General features: G+C 45.4%; 1 protein-coding gene across 8 annotated transcripts in view; it reads right to left on the bottom strand.

Moving 5' to 3' along the window:
* The window catches only part of PUF60 (poly(U) binding splicing factor 60), a 64,003-nt gene that overhangs the window by 33,699 nt on the left and 9,787 nt on the right, over window positions 1-20,517 (bottom strand). For 6 of the 8 annotated variants that reach the window (XM_077493457.1, XM_077493458.1, XM_077493459.1 and 3 more), the window contains exons 2-4: window positions 11,040-11,135; window positions 6,922-7,011; window positions 1,436-1,486 (exon numbers count right to left, since the gene is read on the bottom strand). In XM_077493457.1, the coding sequence (XP_077349583.1) occupies window positions 1,436-1,486; window positions 6,922-7,011; window positions 11,040-11,135 (237 nt within the window). The remainder of the gene's footprint in view (window positions 1-1,435; window positions 1,487-6,921; window positions 7,012-11,039; window positions 11,136-20,517) is intronic. The other 2 variants (XM_077493462.1, XM_077493464.1) reach the window with 1 other exon arrangement.

Genomic DNA, 20,517 nt, shown 5'->3' with positions numbered 1-20,517 from the left:
TTCTTCCATAGGGAGAAACCAGCAGGGCCCAGTCGCACAAACAGGTAGGGTCACGCTGTCAACCATGCTAGCTCAGCATAGGACAAATTGCTACTTGCACTTTGTACTGGTGGTGGGCAAGAGGAAAAGAAAAAGTTTCTGGTGAATTCCCTTTACCAGTTTAGCTGGATGTCAGCTGTGATCATTTTTTAAAGCAACCTTTTAATTTTTATTCTAGAAACAAAAGATACTTTTCCTCACCCGCTGCCTGCTCTGCCAACCACAAGATATTACTTGAATTATCAGCATCTGGCACACCTCCTGGTCCCCTGATGTGCTCAGTGGTTTAGTCTGTCAAATTCTATGTTACAACTCCTGTGTCCTGTAGTGATGCATAGGGGCCACCAGATCAAACCACTGAGCGCACCCAGGGGCCAGAAATGTCAACACTCCTCAAGTGTTGGATTTGGTGGCACGGGCAGCAGGGGAGGCAAGTATGACTTTTCCTTTTTGCAGGGGGAACTTCAGTTTTCTCTCGTATTCTGGTAACAGAGTTGGTTTAATGCAAATCTGGCATGTAGATGCTGCAAAAGGATGTGAGGGGATAACCAAATTTTTGGGAGACACTGAGCAGTTATCTAGGTGCAGCAACATTTCTGGGTTTATGCATGGGTACACTTACAAATGCAAATTAAGAGGACAGTGGGAAACTAACCCACATATCCTTGCAAAGGAGTAAATGGATGTCTGCACATTGCTGAATCGGAAATCCAAATACTGGCTGTGAAGATTTTCATTTTGGATTGATAGGACAATGTTTTTGGTGTGCAGTCATACATTTACTCCATTGCAAGTCTTCACGGCAGTGAATCGGACTTGCACCTTCTGATGGGAGATAAGGGGCTAGTATCTGAGGACAGACCTGGAGCAGTGTAGTGCTTGCTTTTAGGCCACACATCCTACAGTTCCTTGTTATACAGGACACCTCCAAGTGACTAACAAAATAAACACTGACATAGGAGGAGGGCAGATGATACGTTATCACATCCCATCATCTCCATGCAGCAAGGAGGACCCTTCCTTACCTATTTGGTCCATTGTATTACACCAGACACTAAACTAGAACAGGGAAGGGGGATTAATGGTGCAGTCCTCATGGGAAGATCTGCGTACCGACAACACACATGTAATGGATTTGATTGTCATGGAAAAATACACGTTACATGCCAAGAGGTGACCATATAAAACAAGGTTCCATCTTCTATGCCCGCTCTGTGTTTATGCACTTCTCTCTGATAACGGGCAATGCAATAGGTAATGTGATGGTGGACAGGTATGGTATTTCTCCCCCCTCCCTCCGCAGACCCTGGAAAAAAAAGAACATTAAGAGATAAACATCCCCCCTCCACCCACAGAGGAATGACGTGCCCCAGAAGAAGTGAATATTTCTATTGACCGATTGTAAAGGTGAGAGAGGATCTCCAAAGCTCATTGTCACTGCTGCCATCTGAAAGACAGTAAAGACAGAGTTCAGTCTGCTGCCGCCTTCTGTGTAATACGTTCTCTGCTCTAGATTCAAATAGACACAAGCAACAGAGAACCTGCCTATATATACGGGTAGGGGGGAGGGGGCTCACTTAGCTAGGGGCTTTATCAGCTATAGGACCCCTCAACCCCCAACTAGCACTATAATCACCCCTGCGGTGGTGCACCGTCTAATGCTTTTCCACAGATACTACAAAAAGGATGATGAAAGGACAGCCCCACATCTTGGATTACTATCAAGGCAGACTTAGCAGAGTTGAACAATACATAAAAAAACAACAAAAATTTCCCGCTTGCAGATTTTTACATCTTTCTGGAAATTAAATGCAGCACAAGTGTGTTAATACAGAGTTAACTTTTTAAAAACCCCATATTATGCACCTAAACAACATATTAGACAATTGTACAGAGTATGATCAAAAAATAAGCGAGGCAATCATTTCATATTGTTTTTCATTACAAGCCATGGCAGATCTGCAATGGATTTGAGTTACTAAAACTGGAGCGTGAAAAATCTGGTGCAGCTGTGCACGGTAGCCAATCAGCTTCTAACTTCAGCTTGTTCAATTAAACCAACAATAACATTTGCCAGCAGATTGGCTACCATGCACAGCTGCAGCAGATTTTGCACTCTCCAGTTTTAGTAAATCAACCCCAACGTCATGTTGTCAATTTCCCTGAAGTGGCAAACGGACAAGGTCTTGTTAAAGAAAAAAAAAAAAAAAAAGGCTCACTGCTGCCCCTCCTGTGCACAACACCCCCTTCTGGCCAGTGAGGCTGAATATCAGTGATGGATATGAGGTAGCAGAAAGATCTGGAATCAGTATGACAGGCATTTGGCCATGAGAACAAGGTTTTGTAGAGTGCTGTAGGGATGTACACACAGCCCAATACTGCACTCTCAGTGACCTCTCTGCCCCTACAATGCACCCCACCTTACCCTCGGGTCTGCCCTGCTGGGAGGATTCTCAAGGTTTCCTCAAATACTTTCTTTTTCGGGCTACTGTCATTCTCTCTGCCACTACTGTCCATTAGATTTGAATTTAGATACTTCACCTAGCTAGTTGCATTCATCCGTTGGCTCCCATTTCTTTTAATTCTCCTGCAACCTCCTTTTTTACAGGACCAGAAATGCTTCCTCTCAAATGTTCTCCTCACAAGATGAGATCATTGTCTATGTATCTAAACCACTCATCTCAACCCAAGTATGGTCACTGATTAGTTCACAATTTCTGCTGCATTTTAAAACTCTCTACCATCTTTTTGCACCTTTCCTATCCTGGTTGTAAAATGCATTGTTTGGCATGCAGTTCAGCTTCAAGCTGATCAATGCCCCACAACATTGTGGTTTACAAAAGGTCTTCCTATATTCTAATACTAAAGTAGAAAAGATGCAGCTGGATAGCCGCACTCCAAATTATTCAACTTTATTTCAAAAATGTAATTAAAATCATAGCATCTAGGCTTGTATAAAGACTAACTGCACAGCCGCTGATGGGCTATGACTAAGCACCGTGTTCGGTGTGAAACATGTCAGCGGCTGTGCGGTTAGTCTGTATACAAGCCTAGATGCTATGATTTTAATTATATTTTTGAAATAAAGTTGAATAATTCGGAGTGCGGCTATCCAGCTACATCTTTTCGACTTTTCCTGTTGAAAACAGAGCCGGCACCCTGTGGGATTGTGGAGAAAGCTGTTTTGGGAGAAGTCATTACCTTGGAGCGTTAACTCTTTGTATTTGTATTCTAATACTACTAATATTGCTGTCTACCTCACTCATCAATCCGGTTCATCAAAAAGGGGTATTTAAAGGATAAAGTTGGCCATAGACGGAGCAAATCTTATTTCCTGCAACCATGGCTTGCAAGAAGAAAATCTCTTGATTCCCCATCAACAGTGTTGATGGGGGAATCCCTCCCACAGAGCAATTGTGTTCTCCCAGCGGGGTCTATGGGCCAAGCCATCCCCGCCGGATGAAAAACACAGCGATTATTGCTAGCTGCTATTATAGCCACTAGCAGTAATCACATCGAAAATCCGACAGGCTGATTGTAACCAAGTTGATCAATCAACTCGGATACAATCAGCCTGCCCACACATGGTTCGAATCTGGTCCAGTCCCTGCTGAACCGGTCGATATTTTAAAAAGCCAAGTTCACCTTTTTTTGTTTTCTAAATTCCAGCTCCCCTATGTACCAATATAGCATTAAAAATGTTCTTAGTTTTCAAAAATAAAACAGCTTTCCATTAATTCTATACCGGCTTACCCAACTCTCTTCCATAGATGTTTAAACACACTGCTCGATTACTTCTACCTTATTTCCTGGACAGATTTTAGGTCATGACATAGGAAGGAGTTGACCAGCTGAGGGTAGAGGAAGCACTGTGTGTGCTAATGATATTAGCTGGTCAATTCCTTCCTGTGTCATGGCCTAAAGTCTGTCCAGGAAGTAAGGCAGACTTAATTGAGTAGTGTTTTTAAACCGCTATAAAAAGAGTGCGAGGTAAGCGTGTGTAGAATAAATGGAAAGTGGTTTTATTTTTGCAAAAGAAGTACATTAAATGCTATACTGGTACATATGGGGGGGGGGGGCAGGAATTTTGAAAAAAAAAGTAAACAAAAAAAAAGGTGAACTTAGCCTATAAGTGTAGTTGTAATAGGGTACTATTCATTAAAGAAATATGTAGACTGCCACTTCAGACTACCCAATAATGCTGTTGCCTCTCAAGCATGCCAATTCTCAGGATCCATACACCTTCGGATTACTGTTCTGGAACAAGCACGCAGCCAGTGAAGTGATAACTCCGGTTCTGCATACCTGACCAGTTTAAGGGTTCAAAAGGCTGTATCCAGAGGTCGAGCATAAGTCAGGCAAATAACATTATATTGACCCACCCCATAATCAAATCTGCTTCTCTCCACCCTCCATCCACTCACAGCTACAAGGAAGTGTTGGACCATAAACATCTGCCTTGGCTACAAAAGAAGGGAATCACAATTCAGAGCAACAGATCCTCCTCCTTCAGTAGAAATTGGTGACCAGATGCCCGGGCATGTAATCCTGTGACCAGCCATAATTTAAAAAGGGATGGGAAGCTAGAAACAGAGTTTATACTTAAAGGGCGAGTTCATATTTAGGAGCAGTTACTTATATTTAGGGTGTAACATGCTCCTAGTGACCCAACTCCCACTGCCAGCGCTCCCTGCTTTGCAACGGGGGGGGGGGGGGGGGGGGGGGTTAATATCTTCTCCCTACACACACTGTCATGATTTAAAAGCAGCGCAGCCATGTGGAGCTCTGCTCACAAGGTCATGTCATTCATTCGCAGTTTTTGGTGAATGAATTAGACTAATTAGTAGTTTAGAAGTACCGTCGGCCATTACCTGACGGCTTGTAGTTCTCAAGCGGCCAAGGCGCTGGTGAGCGCTCTAGTGGTCCATCGATTATTCCTGCCATTCAGTAACTGCCTGCCCAGATCAGAGGTACGGGCTGTCAGCTTACCGAGTTGTCTGCAGGATCCACGCATTGCACTAGCGATCTGCTGACCCTGGGTGCAATGCTTTAATGTTTGCAATGGAAAAAAAAGTTACTTTTTTTTTTAACCTACAAAAAGATGTGCATTATTATTTTATTTTTTATTTAACCTACAAAAAGATGTGCATTATTATTTTATTTTACCTACAAAAAGATGTGCATTATTATTTTATATTTTATTTTTTTACAAAAAGGTCGACTAAATGCTAGTTAACCAACTCTAGGTGATGAAGAAAAAGGCGTGATGCCCCACCTCCTTGCTCAGACAAACTCCCCACTGGGTGACCTTCATATACCTTCACCTGTTGTCCTATGAATTCCTATGTCTAAATGATATAAATAGTAATATTTATAACACGTAGACATAGGCAATAGCAGATATTGCTAAACTAATGTATTTATAAGATTAATCTTCACTACAGTATCCTGATCTCCGTCAAGCTTACTCCACTGCTGTACCAAGGCAGGCCACGCATTAAAGTCCAAGCTCACCCCAAAACAAAAATCTGTAAATCTACAGACATCCACAATCTAAGACTACCCCATCTAGCCCTGTGAAGCAAAAATCGCTATACACATACCCTTTCTGAAGCCGCTCCGGTCCAGTCTCCAGCGAGGGAAGCTGTGTGCAGGACACAGCCGACAATTGCTGGGAAATGCCAGGGAAGTGACATCACCCACAGGGTTACAATGGGGCTTCCGTTGTCGGCTGCCTCTCCTACACAGAGAAGCTGCCGCTTGCAGCTCAGTGTGGGACCGGAAGTGGCTTCAGAAAAAGTATGTACAGTGATTTTTCTTTACAGGACTAGATAGGTTAGTCTTCGATTGTGGCTGTGAGTAGAATTAGATTTTAGTTGTAGGCTGAACTTCTACTTTAAGCTATTTTTTTCCCCCTTCAACCATGGGTTGAAGGTAAGAAAATTGCTCGATTCCACCATCAACACTGACTACCTGTGATAAGGTGTTCTGCCAGTGGCAATGATAGTCACGGGCAGTGATCCGGAAAAAAAAAAAAAATAAATAAATAAAAAGGAGGGGAGAGGCTGGTTGTACTCAAGCCAAATCGAAGGATCAACTTCACTGCAGCCAGCCTGCCAATAGACAGCTCAAAATGTGCCCAGGTTCCTATAGACTGCATCCAAAAGGTGTTCATTTGTAAGTCTATTACTAATAGCCAGAAGGCTCCAAAATACACAAATGGGAGATTTTGACATAAAAAAGGAGTTGATTTTACTAAAACAGTGCAAAATCTGGTGCAGCTCTGCATAGAAATCAATAGGCTTCCATTTTTATTTATTTTTTTAAACTTAATTGAACAAGCTGAAGCTAGAAGCCGATTGGCTACCATGCACAGCTGCACCAGATTTTGCACTCTCCAGTTTTAGTATATCAACCTCAAAATCATCTTTCTGCTCCAAGGTTTACCGATCTGAAGCCAAGACGTGGGGCTGTTCTGCTCCATTATCAGCTGGCTGACCTCAGAGACAGCCCTTCATAAGCACAGCTCATGGGTGTCTATTGGGAAGGGAAAAACACTAGATTTACAGGGAATTTCGATGGAAAAATAAAATATAAAGAGGCAGACACCTCATAGCTGATGGTGGCAGGGAACAGGAGGGACCTTACAGGATAGTTCTGGGGTGGGGGGAAAACATAAGTCTAAAAACCAATGACTTCTAAAATGGTAGAAAATTCCAATAAAAACAAATAATTCACATCACAACATTGAAATATACAAAAGAAAAAAGGGGGAAAAAAAAATAAAAATAATAATAATAATAATATGGCAAGTTTAAACTTTCCCCGATCAAAGTCATTATGAAGACATGATCCTGGCTGGTCATGCGGCAGGATACATACCTGGAGGTTGGTGAGCTGCTGGTGCTGGTGAGCAATGGTTTGTTTCACTAAGACACTCTTGATGCTCTGTTCCATTGCATATTTCTTGGCCTATAACAAAGCAGTAACAGGATATCAGAAACGGAAGAAGATACTATAACAAGCACAGTTTCCTCACAGTTTTCAATGAAAAAAATAAATAAATAAATAAAAAAAAAAACTTGCAGAAGACAGATAAAGGGCCTCCGCCAGCCCATCTATTTTCCACATCACACAGCATATGCTTCGGCCTAGGTTGGCAACTCTGAAGGGACCCTCTGCTCTACAGGGCCCCTACCTTACCTCGCTATGACTTGGGCCAGGAGGAGCAGCCACCTCCAAAGCCTGGTTACCTTTCCCACTCACGGTGTTCATCCAGCACTGGGGGACCCCTATAAAATAGAAGCGGGAGAAGCCCAGGAGGGTCTGCTTGTGTGGCAGCTTCAGTGACAAAGAACTGACCAGCTTCTGTTATGGATGTCTTAAAACAGGTAAAAATATATACCTAGCCATCACAGGAAAAACACAAAACCAAGAGCCGTACACAGCACACCATGCACTATACACACACATACCTCCACACAATACACACCTCCACACACAGCATCAAACTGAAGAGAAAAATTATTAATTTCTAGTATACATGTGCCTACCCCCGATGAGAAAGGGCAAGGACGTTAAAAATTTAGTTTTGTTTTTTGGCACAAAAGTCACGGAAGAGATTACACATACATACCTTACATACACACATTGTTCTCCCCAGAATGATTTTTCAGCTGGGTGGGATGAAGGTATCTGGGGCAGCCAATATGAAACCTTGCAATAATCACTATAGCTTTCTAGGCGCTATAGAAATCGCTCAACTACTCCTGTGATGTTCTTCCGTCATTGGGCGAGACCTTGCGGAACCTCGCTCTCCTTTGAGGGAGCAACAATGTGCTGTTGCAGTCAGCAAGGGATCATATAGCTGTAGAAACCGGGGAATGTTTATTCTACTCATTTACAGTTGTGGTGTCCTCTGAAGAGTGATCCTTGGTGGATGGCTCTGCAGAAAAGCATCTGACAGGCAGTAAAAAAATCCACACCACCGGTCCCCAGGTGAATGGGTCAAAGATCAGCAGGCAGTATTGTCAGCTGAGTGCAGCGAAGAGGAGCATTTTTGCCATCCCATGTGTGCACCACAATCTGGCTAGGTTTGCATCTAAAGGGGGATGGGGGGGCACTCAACATGTTTTTGTGACCCCTCCAAATGCAAGTGTAAGTGTAAATGAGGCCTAAGTAGCTGCCAATGACAGGAGAGCCCCAATTTTCCTATAAACTGCAGCCCATGTTCCTGTCTTAGAACAAGCGCCGCCGCTCCCCCCAAAACAGCATGCGGATGCAGCACTCTGCATTCATGGAGACCTCAAAGTCACGTGAGAGCAGCACCCAGTTTCTCACAGAGTGGCTGCCAGTTACCGATTCTAGTACCAGGAGGAAAGGCGGGGAACCCAAGAAGAAGATGATCAGGCGGCTCTGTGTAAAACCATTGCACACAGCAAGTATAACATGTTTGGCTTTTTTATTTTTATTTTTAAAGCCAAACCTTTAATACCACTAACTGGCAGGAGAAAAGTTTTTTTTTTTCCCCATTCATGAAGTTACTACAGCTTTAATTTATGAATGAAGGCTGCAAGCAGTTTGCAAGCTTCATTCATATAGTAGCAGCCTTGCATACTGCACCGGGAGTAGAGTAGATCTATTGTAATCTGCCGATTGTTACACAGCCAGTCTTGTTCTAGATATCAGGAGACACTGTCTAAAGGAGGCGCTCACATGCCTGGTGAACCCGACCTGCAGAGACCACAATGCCCAAGGCAGAAGCCTCTCCTTCCTCTGCACCTGCCCAGCTAAAAGGCTCTGGGGAGAACAATGCAAAATAAACACATACACACACACTATATACTGCACATATACATACACACTATAAGTGTGTGGATAAAGAGCCAAGAACAATATAGTGGAAAATCTCAAGAGTGAAGTGCCCAAGAGATAAAGAGGGAAGAAGTGGCTCAGTCCACCAGACTCCCACCCACCTCTTGGTGGCGCGATCCCTTAATCCCTATAACTAATCAGTGCCCATTACTGTATCATTTTTGATAGCATCAATGTGAAAATTAACTTTCAATGCACATAGCCGTCTGGTGTGTGTTTATCGTTCATCAGACTAGAGATCAAAAAGGTCTGGAGAATAGAATAGAAAGGTTTCTCAAAACTACCAGTCAGCTGAATTAAAGAAGAACTCCAGCTAAACAGTTACCTACACAGTTGAAATGCATATTTATTTGCAATTGTGTTCAGCCAACCAACAAACCTGCCACACTGTATAGCTGGAGGGTGCCACCAATATTTAAAGTGACTCTGTAAAAAAAAAGCAAACACCTAAACCGTTAACAAATATGAAGTGCAATCACCAAGTGGGTGCATGCACATACCTTCAGCAGGATGGAAGCCCCTCCCCCAGTTGTTACACCCAAATCTCAGGACCTTTTCATCTTCAAAAACTTGGAAACATCCAGGAAGTGAGGAAACTTTGGAGGGATTGCACGCTGCTGAAGGTAGCTAGGTGCTTGCAGGTACACTTAGCCAATTCTCCTTCCTTTTCCAAACCACTCATGTCTGCATCACCTATCCCTCCCTGCTCCCTACCAAAGCTGTCCATACAGGGATCGGAATTCGGCCCATTCAGCAGGGACAGCCCGAATGTGTAGATGGGGAGCCCTTGTGTTCTCCCTGGCCACACCCACCAGCCCGCAGTGCCTAACCACTCCTCACCGCCATCCCCAGCCCGCAGTGCCTAACCCACTCCTCACCGCCATCCCCAGCCCGCAGTGCCTAACCACTCCTCACCGCCATCCCCAGCCCGCAGTGCCTAACCACTCCTCACCGCCATCCCCAGCCCGCAGTGCCTAACCACTCCTCACCGCCATCCCCAGCCCGCAGTGCCTAACCACTCCTCACCGCCATCCCCAGCCCGCAGTGCCTAACCACTCCTCACCGCCATCCCCAGCCCGCAGTGCCTAACCACTCCTCACCGCCATCCCCAGCCCGCAGTGCCTAACCACTCCTCCCCGCATCCCCAGCCCGCAGTGCCTAACCCACTCCTCACCGCCATTACCAGCCCATACTGCCCAATCCCTCTTCACCGCCATCCCCAACCCTCAGCGCCCAACCACTCCTCACCGCCATCCCTAGCCCGCAGTGCCCAACCACTCCTCACCACCATCACCAGCCCGCAGTACCCAACACCTCCTCAACGCCATCACCAGTCCGCAGCGCCTAACCACCCTTCACCAGCCCGTAGTGCCAAAACACCTCCGCGCTATCCTTACAACCGCCACCACCAACCAGCAGTGGCTAAAAACACTGAGCAGAAAAGGCACCAGCCCTGTGCGCTATGCAGTGAAGCCTGTCTGGTTCATAGTGCCACAAAATTCCCAACCCGATTTCTGCAGTACAGAGGGACCAATGTTAGCACATATTTGGGGAATTGAAAGCAGCATTTTAAAAAACACATTTACTAAGCCCTTCAGTAATTAGAAAACATATTTCCCTAAAGTTCTGCTATAAAAGTAAGCCTATCATGAGAGAAACATGCAAGCGGTCATTGCTTACCTCCCCTTAAGAAAATCATGGCTGCCATGACGGCACTCTTCGTTCAATACTTTATATAAATGTAATTCCACCTAAGGGGCCTGAATAGGTCTTCATTCAATACTTTAAGTCACTGACTCAGTGCCAGTAAGCAGGAGCTTTGCTTTGCATGCTTCTTCCAGGTCAGTGACTCAAAGTACTGAATCCACCGGGACAGCATTATTAGAAGTAGATCATCAATGCCTGCCTCTACGACGGGTTTACATTGACCGCAGAACTTCCTGATCTCTTAAAAAAAAAAAAAAAACTCAAACATCATCATCCCGATTTTCACCAAAAAAATAAAAGTTATAATAATCCATACACACAGCGGTTAGAGACTATCGGTGTGCATTGTGATGACAGCCCCTTTGGCAGTGCCCAGACAGGCTCAGAATGGCACGGTGTTAGGTCACATCATTGCTCACCTTCTGCAAGGCCTCCTGCTGCTCCGGGGTGAGAGGGGGGAGACCCAGCTTGGACGAGGTGCTCTGTCCATTTTCTAGCTTGATGGAGTCAACACCCTAAGGACAGAAAACAGAAGCGTAACTTTTCCACATTCATTTACCACCAAAACAGTGCAGCTGGCAAAAAAAACAAAACAAAGAAGGATTAAAATTAGGTTATTGAGCCAGCCCAAGTGATGAGCCACACTTCAAGCATCTCCCCAGGGGCAATCTGGACTGCAGCTGAGCTCATTTTTAACAGCGACATGGTCAAAGCAAACATTGTTATTAGGGTTGCACAGACACCATTCTTTTTTACCAGCAAGTACGAGTACTGATACTTGTACTCGCAATACAGAATACTGATACCTTTGCCGTGCGATTTGAGCCCATACAAAATGAATGGGCTCAAATTGCACTGCAAAGAATCCCAAGCGATTTGAACAGGAATTTTGTGCGATTCAGTGTCTGAATCGCACGCAGTTTCCAGCACGGCTCCTGTGTGAACCCAGGCAGAAGTCACTAGGAGTAGCTTGGGTTCACACAGGAGCAGTGGGTGGAAATGACATATATGATTCTTTGCAGTGCGATTTGAGCTTGTTCATTTTGTATGGGCTCAAATCGCAACGCAAAAGGTATCTCTTTATATTGTTGCACCAATAAAGAACATTTTTTAAAATCGACGAGTACAAGCACCAACACAAACACTTTGCTGTGCGATTTACCACCATACAAAATTAATAGGCTCAAATCGCACACTATTTGAACAGGAACGCGGTACGATTCCTGTCCCAATCGCATGCGGTTTCCCCACTGCTCCTGTGTGAAGTATTCAAGAAGGATCCCTGTAGCCGCTCATCTACATGGTCCATAGGATCAATATAAGTGTAGCAACCTCAACCTGGACTTAGACCAGGCCACGCACCCCACCCCCCCCCGAGCTATGTCATGGGGATCGTTGGGGGCATGGCCTGTTCGGGGGTCCAGATTGAGGTTGCCACTCTCATATTGATCCTAGAGACCATGCGGATGTGCAGCTACAGGGATCCTTCTCTTTCATACTAGCCATTGCAGGAGCTGGGGTGAGTTGCATCTTGCACCAGTGGTGGATGCTTTAGAATTTACACATACCCTGAGCGGCACAAACTGCATGGGGGTCGCGCCTGTGTGAACCCAAGCTTGTCAGTGATTTCAGCCTGGGTTCACACAGGAGCAGTAGAATCGCACCACCTTTTTTTAAATTGCATGCGATTTTTTACAGTGCGATTAGAGCCCATTCATTTTGTATGGACGCAAATCACACCACAAAGTATCAGTTTCAGATATCAGGAGCATTTTCACACGTACTAGTGAAAATACTCAGTATTGATGCATCGATAATACTGACCAAGGTGATTTCATTTTAACATGCATGTCAGCTATCTATAGCTATCTATAAGTATCTACAGCAGGGGGTCTCAAACTGGCAGCCCTCCAGCTGTTGCGAAACTACAAGTCCCATGAGGGATTGCAAGGCTGACAGTTACAAGCACGACTCCCACAGGCAGAGGCATGATGGGACTTGTAGTTCTGCAACAGCTGGAGGGCCGCCAGTTTGAGACCCCTGAGAATGTCAGATTCAGTCTGTGCAGCTCAGCTCCTATCCAGCTGAAAGCAACAGAGCCATCTCCAAGCTTTGCGTTCTATCAGTGGCAATGCTGTAAAACACCAGCAGGGGGTAGTATGTTCCAAGGAAGCAGGCTGACCCAATTATCAGACTACTTGATATGTTTCTCAGCACTCCCCACAATAATAGCAGCATGTGGATTGAACCACAAGCTGAAAGCCATCACATTTTTTGGCAAAAATATGACATTTTTTGATAAAATCAGAGTGTTCTGTGCTTGCAAAGGCCCACCCTTCACCAGACAGACGATTGTTGATTTATAAACACAAGCGTAGCACAGTGAAGCTATTTCCATGTCCCATTCCTTCCAATATCAATATAAAGGATTATTTCTCATTTCAGAACAGTGGATGGAGCCAATCTATTACACCACAATAGCCAAATGCACATCCAGAACCATGCTGGTGTATAGTACAAAAATAACTGAGTACTCTAGAGCCATTCATTCCAAGCTGCATACATCATATCCTGTGTGCTTATAATTTTTTGATGGGTCCCGAGCCCTACTCCATAGAAGCCAGGAAACAGCTGTTTACAGTCCAAAATAAATTACTCTTTAAGCCGGATTTACACTGTGACTGGTACAACATATGCTACGCATTTGGCGTGTATAAAATCAATGGTTCCCTATGAGAGCCATCTTAACAGGTCCCTCACATTATGTACTAGAGCTGTGTGTTTAGAATAAAGTTCGATTCTCTCACGATTCTCACAGCATAACATCTTTCACATTATACAAAAAAATTGGGCCAACTACTGTATTTATTTTTTTTATTCATTGGAGGAGTATCCCCCCCCCCCAAAAAAAAATAAGTTTGAAAGGCCGCTGGGCAAATACAATGTGACATAAAATATTGCAACAACCGCCATTTTATTCTCTAGGGCAGTGATGGGCAAACCTTGGCACCCCAGATGCTTTGGAACTACATTTCCCACGATTCCCCAACTACACTGCAGAGTCCATGAGCATCATGGGAAATGTAGTTCCAAAACATCCGGGGTGCCAAGGTTCGCCATCACTGCTCTAGGGACTCTACCAAAACAAAAAAAAAATTTATATATTAAAATTATATATATATATATATATATATATATATATATATATATATATATATATATATATATATATATATATATATATATATATATATATATATATATATATATATATATATATATATAATTCTAGCAGAAAATAGAGATTTTTAGCTTGTAAACCGTGTCAGAAAAGTTTGGTCTAAAGGCTGGGTTCACATTGCAGCGATGCGGGAACGCCGCTAATCCGCTGCGGGTTCCCGCATCGCACACCTCCCGGCGGCAGTTCACACTGCCCTATGCGAACTGCTGGGAGTGTCAGTGAAATGTTAATGACACCCCCAGATCAGTTCGCATATCGCAGTGCGATCTGCAAACTCGGACAGGAATCGGATCGCATGGTGTGAACACCCATGCCATCCGATTCTGCTGCGGACCAAAAAAAAGGGTCCCGTGCGAGTTTGGGCCGGATGCGATGCGAATTCAGCCATACTATCTGTATGGCTGAACTCGCATCGCACAGAGATCGCATGTGATTTGCACTGCAGTGCGGTGCGAATCACATCCGTTCTCATAAACCGCTGCAGTGTGAACCCAACCTTAAAGCGGAGGTCCACCCTAAAGTGGTCCTTCCGCTCATTGGAATCCTCCCCCCCCCCCCCCCCGGCGCCACAATTGGCACCTTTCAGGGGGGAGGGGAGTGCAGGTACCTGTACAGTACAGGTATCTACACCCACTTCTGGGATAGCTCTCTGCGGAAAGGGGCGTAGATCTACGCCCCTTTCCGAAAGTCCCCCGCTGCCTGCTGGGAGACACACAGATCCCAGAGGCAGCGGGTCCATCCTTATTGCGCAGCGCGACTCGCGCATGCGCAGTAGGGAACCGGGAAATGAAGCCGAAAGGCTCCACTTCCTGATTCCCATACCCAAGATGGCGGCGGCAGCACCCGAGAGACGATCGAGAGATCGGCTTCGGGTGCCAACATCGCGGGCGCGCTGGGCGGGTAAGTGTCCTTATTTTAAAAGTCAGCAGCTGCAGTATTTGTAGCTGCTGGCTTTTCCCGGCGGACTCCCGCTTTAAGTGGTTAAACTGACCTCATTTAAAAACACAGAAGTTCATTCATTTGATCCAGGAGATGGGAGAGATACAATGTATCTCTTCATCTCCCAGTGTTGAGGTTTGTTGATAAACACTGCAGGCTTTTTTTATTCATTTCTTTTTTGACAGCTCTGAGCGGCTCTGCACTTGTCACATGGAAATGTCCGGGTAAAGTGGTTCTGCACACATTTCGCTATGTTTGGCTCAATGCTTTCTACATGCAGTACAGAGTTCACAATGGACATTTACATTTTATTTTTTAAATCGTACCCGTTCTGCTTGCAAAAGATATTTTTCTGTCCCTGCGGCGGTGGGCGGCGTTTATGCGGGTATCCGCATCATATCCGGTGATATGCTCACTGTCTACTGGGATCTCGTGTAATTAATCCCAGGAGTCAGTGCGGAGGTGCGATGCGAGTATGCCACTGAGCATGCGCGGGAACCAGCAAGGAATGCTGGTTCCTCCAAATCCAGGGAAGGAGGAAGTGATTGCTTGTTGGCTTCAAATGCCCACAAGCAAGAGGACATCGGCCGAAAACGATTTTTATAAACAACAGATTCTATCTAAAAACGGACATGGATAACAGGCATTGTCACAAGTAAGGATGTTATTAAACAAGACATCATTTTTAAACATTCACAAAAAAAAAAAAAACACACAAGTCAGTCCAGAAACGCTTTATGATTGTGAGGGGGGGGGGGGTTGAATCAAGATCCTGATCTTTTAACGATTAATCATGCAGCTCTGATACATACTCATTTCACATAGGGCGGGGTGGCCGGGATCTGGGTGCTTCCAGATCCCAAGAAGCTCCCGCCCGCAAACCCCAACAACCACCGCCCAGGTTTGTCGGGAAGAGGCCCTTGTCCCCATCAACATGGTGACCAGGTGCTTTAGGGTGGGGGCGCACGCTCATCCCCTCCCTAGCCTGACCCCACTCAGTTTTTTTTGCCATGGGGTTTCTCCTTAAAATCTATACCAGACTGAAGGGTCTGGTTTTGCGGGTTGGGGGGTGGATACGACACTACAAAGTTTAAAAAAAAATATTATATATATATATATATATATATATATATATATATATATATATATATATATATATATATATATATATATATATATATATATATATATATATATACATACATACATACATACATACATACATACACACAGTATATATTTTGCACCAACCAGCGCTCACCATCTGCCGATTCATACAATGAAGGTTTCAGAACTCTGCAATGATGTTATATGCAGCCAGAAATAGACCTCTCCAAAAATTTCTCTTTTAGAAGTCAATCCTCCCCAGTTTAGGCTGCTTTCACACCGAGACGTCGGCGATTTACCGTAGTTTTTTTGCAGAGGTTTTTGGCTGCTAGCGGGGTGCTTTTAACCCAGGCCGGCGGTCGAAAAAGGGTTCAAACAACCCACAAAGCACCACTGCATCAGCGCGTTGCAGGCGGTTCATTTCAATGGGTAGGGGCGCCTTTGGGAGTGGTGTATACATCGTTTCTTCACCGCTCCAAAAGATGCTGCTTGCAGGAGTTTTTTTTTTTTTTTTTAGTTTTTTTAAACATTCTGCCAGCACATCACCTCAGTGTGAAAACACGCGGGCTTTCACACAGACTACAGTGGAGACGTTTTTCAGGCGCTATTTTTAGCCCGACAGCACCTGAAAAACGCCTCAGTGTGAAAGGGGTCTTAGGGAAACATCTGGAAAACTCTTCAACAAAGAAAACAGCTTATTCCTGGCTCCGTACACACACACACACAAGCGTACTACAGCGATACCTGCTGAGCCGCATTATTTTTGCGGCGCATTTTTTTGGAGTGGCAACATTTTGAATTGGCCTCCCACCCCTAAAAAAAAAAAACAATAAAAGAAAAAAAAAAACCCCACACAGGCTCGTTTGGCATCACGCTTTTTTGGGCGCAATTTTGATCATTTTGTCATAAGACAATCATGGCAAAATCGTACCACGTTTGGGGTGTCATTAAAGAGGCGGTCCAGAACACCCACAAAAAATTTCAAGTCAGCGGCTACAAATACTGCAGCTGCTGACTTTTAATGTGAACACTTACCTGTCCTGGGAGCCCACGATGTCCTCACTCAAAGCCGATCTTTGGAGCGGCTGTCGGGTGCAGCCGCTGCCATTCCTGGTAAGGGAACCCGGCACGGAACCCTTTTGGCTTCACAGCTGGTCCCCTACTGCTGCGCCAATTAGTTCGGTGGCGAAGGAAGACGGAGGGGGCCGAACCCTAAGTCCCTGAAGAAATGGATAAGCAGAAGTTCCACTTTTGAGCGGAACTCAGTTTTAAGAAATAATGTAATCGCGATTGCATCCCGTGTTTTGCTGCGATTCCAAAACGCTCAGGTGTGAACAGAGCCTAAGGCTAAATTCACCAACCCCGCATTTAGGGTAGAACATGTAACGTGTTTCAGCTCCTGCACCTTCTCCCCGTGACAGTGGATGGGGGTTCTTCTCCCTGTACCCACCGTCACTTTTTAAAAACAATGCGGCTGTGTGGGGCTCTGCCCAGTGTCACTGCTAGGGAACACAGAAATCGATTGCTTACTATGTTCTCACTGCAACAAAGCTCAGAGGTGCATAATATGCAGACATGCTGCATTTTAAAATCGGACCTCACTAGATGACAGCGCATAGAAGCGCAATGCACCACATTGTCCACTCAGTGTCATCTGCATTTCAAATAATCTTGCAGCTTACAGATACAATTCCTCCATCATAATAACTGCAGCGATGTGTATGGGCAGCATTGAACCAGAGCAAGCACTCCCGATAACAGTCTCTCTTTAGGGACCAGCATCAATCTTCCAGAAAATTCATCCCTGGATGATTAAGACTTGGTTCATATTTCCGCGATATAATTTTGATCCCACTTTCAGCACGATTATGTAGTGCTACTTGGCTGCAACTTTGATAAAGTTTGTATACTCTATGGGGCCAAAATCGCACCAAGGTGGCTCCGTGCTGAGTCGCATTGACATGAATGCACATCAGTGAAAACAACGGGAATTCCCTTCTGTGGGACTAAAATCGCACTAGAGGGAATCAGGCCTATAAGTAAATTAACTCCACCCTGGAGGTTAATTTTGCTTTCAACACCCCCTTACCTTTTCCGCCGGTTATGCCAAATTTACATACTCACACCCAGTGAATCCAGTGTTCTCCTGCTGAAATCCACTGCTCCATTAACGCGCACTGGGTTGTGTGCTGCCATCTTCTGCCTTACATCTTCAGGAGCCAGCAGTCCATTGCGGGTCCTTGAAGCCTATTAACACTGTAAGGTCCAGAGCAGAAATACCCATACCACCAGAAAAAGATTGTTTCATAGTTGGGAAAGTTGAATAAAGACGCCAATCCATTCAGTTCAACGTATGTGTCTTTATGTCAATAATAATTCCCTTATTCCTGTGTATTGCATTTGCTAAGATGGCCATCTAATAGCTTTTTGAAACCACCGACTCTCCCGCCTGGCATCACCGCTTGTGGAAGGGAAGTTCCACATCCTTACCGCTGACAGTGAAGAACCCGAGATGCAAATTAGTGGACCTCCAGCTGTTGCAGAACTACAAGTCCCATGAGGCATAGCAAGATTGACAGCCACAAGCACGACGGGACTTGTAGTTTTGCAACAGCTGGAGGTCCGCTAATCGCATATCCCTGCCTTACACAGTTTAAAAGTGGTTGTAAAAGGCAGAAGGTATTTTAAAATATAACTAAAGATAACGTTTTTTTTTTTGGATGGTGTGGAGAGGGATTAGAATCCCTGGCAGTTTTTATTGCGTTCTGTGCCCCTGTTAAGGAGATTGCCCTCCCTCTCTATTGGTCCTGTTTACCATCATTGAAAGTGAAAGCAAAAGAAATGAATCAAATTTTGGGTTGTCAACAGAAAAGTAAAAGGGGAAATGGGGACACTAGTTCTGGTGACCTGGGGGTCTCCAAGGAATTCCCTTCATCTACAGGGATTTCCTCCCTCTTCCTGTTTAGCTATGGGACAGGAAGTGAAGAAAAATATCCCCAATATCCCCAGGACACACGACGAAAAAAAAAAAAGTCTGACAGGTGTTCTAACCCTCTCTTACTCTATCCAAAAAAAAGTTGCCTATAGTTCTACTTTAGGTCCGGTTCACACCGCTGCGGGTGAGAGATCCAGATGCGATTCGCACCGCACTGCAGTGCAAATCACATGCGATCTCTGTGCGATGCGAGTTCAGCCATACAGATAGTATGGCTGAATTCGCATCGCTCCCGCCGCAAACTCGCACGGGACCTTTTTTTGGTCCGCAGCAGAATCGGATCGCATGGGTGTTCACACCATGCGATCCGATTCCTGTGCGAGTGTGCAGATCGCACTGCGATATGCGGACGGATCTGGGGGTGTCATTAACATTTCATTGACACTCCCAGCAGTCCGCATAGGGCAGTGTGAACTGCCGGCGGGAGGCATGCGATGCGGGAAAACGCTGCGGATTCGCGGCGTTCCCGCATCGCTATGGTGTGAACCCAGCCTTAATACATTAAGATAACATGCCTTCTGTGTTCAGCAGCCCCCACCTCATACTTACACGAGCCCCACCTCAACCCAGCAATGTTGCACTGCACGAGAGACTCGGTTGTCCGGGACTCTCCTCCCCATTGGCTGAGACAGCAGTGAACGCCATTGGCTCCCGCTGCTGTCAAAGTTAGTAAGCCAACGAGGAGAGAGAGGTGCGGGGCCGAGCCACAGTTTTGTGTCTAAATGGACACAGGGAGCTGCGGTTTTCGGGTGCCCCCATAGCAAGCTGCTTGCTGTGGGGGCAATTCAACAGGAGGGAGGGGCCAGGAGCACAGACAGGGGACCAGAGAAGAGGAGGATCGGGGCTGCTGTGTGCTAAACCAACTGCACAGAGCAGATAAGTACAACATGTTTGCTATTGTTAACAAAAAAACACACAAGACTTTAGTATCACTTTAACCCTCTGTTCCAATGGGCGCGGCGGTAAAACGCAGATTTACCGTCATTTTAGCGGCAGTATTGAGCCGCTAGCGGGGGAGGTTTTACCCCCCCGCGCTAGTGGCCGAGAAAGGGTTAAAACCACTGCCGGCGGTATAGCCTTTCTGCCCCACTGATTTCAATGCTCCAAAGATGCTGCTAGCAGGACTTTCTCCTGCTAGCGCACTGCTCCAGTGTGAATGCCCTCGGGGCTTTCACATTGGAGACACAGTAGCGGCTGTTTTAGGGCGCTTTGCATGTGCTATTTTTAGCGCTGTATTGCCTGCAAAGTGCCCCAGTGTGAAAGGGGTCCAAGATTAAATGGCTTCTCCTCCAATTTGAATGAGTGACCGCGTGTCTTCTTAAAGTGGAGTTCTGCCAAAAGAGATTAAAAGCCAGCAGCTACACATACTGCAGCTGCTGGCTTTTAATAATAGGACACTTACCTGTCCTGAAGTCCATCAATGTCGGCACCGCAGCTGATGTTTTCATCAGCCGTTGGGTGCTGCCACCACCATTGGGAACCCGGTGTCCTGTCGGATAGTGTCCCCCGTCAGATAGTGTCCGCTGTGTACTGCGCATGTGCAGTACACAGGACAAGCAGATTCCGAAAATAGCCGAAGATGAACAGCGCCTGCGCTGCGAGTCCAAGTTCTAGC

This window comes from Lithobates pipiens, unplaced genomic scaffold (genome assembly GCF_037356315.1).
Source record: "Lithobates pipiens isolate NorthernLeopardFrog02 unplaced genomic scaffold, aLitPip1_a1.2 Scaffold_19, whole genome shotgun sequence".
In the NCBI taxonomy this organism is placed as follows: domain Eukaryota; kingdom Metazoa; phylum Chordata; class Amphibia; order Anura; family Ranidae; genus Lithobates; species Lithobates pipiens.
The sequence above is the reverse complement of the archived record's forward strand: the minus strand, read 5'-3'. Positions and strand labels throughout refer to the sequence as shown.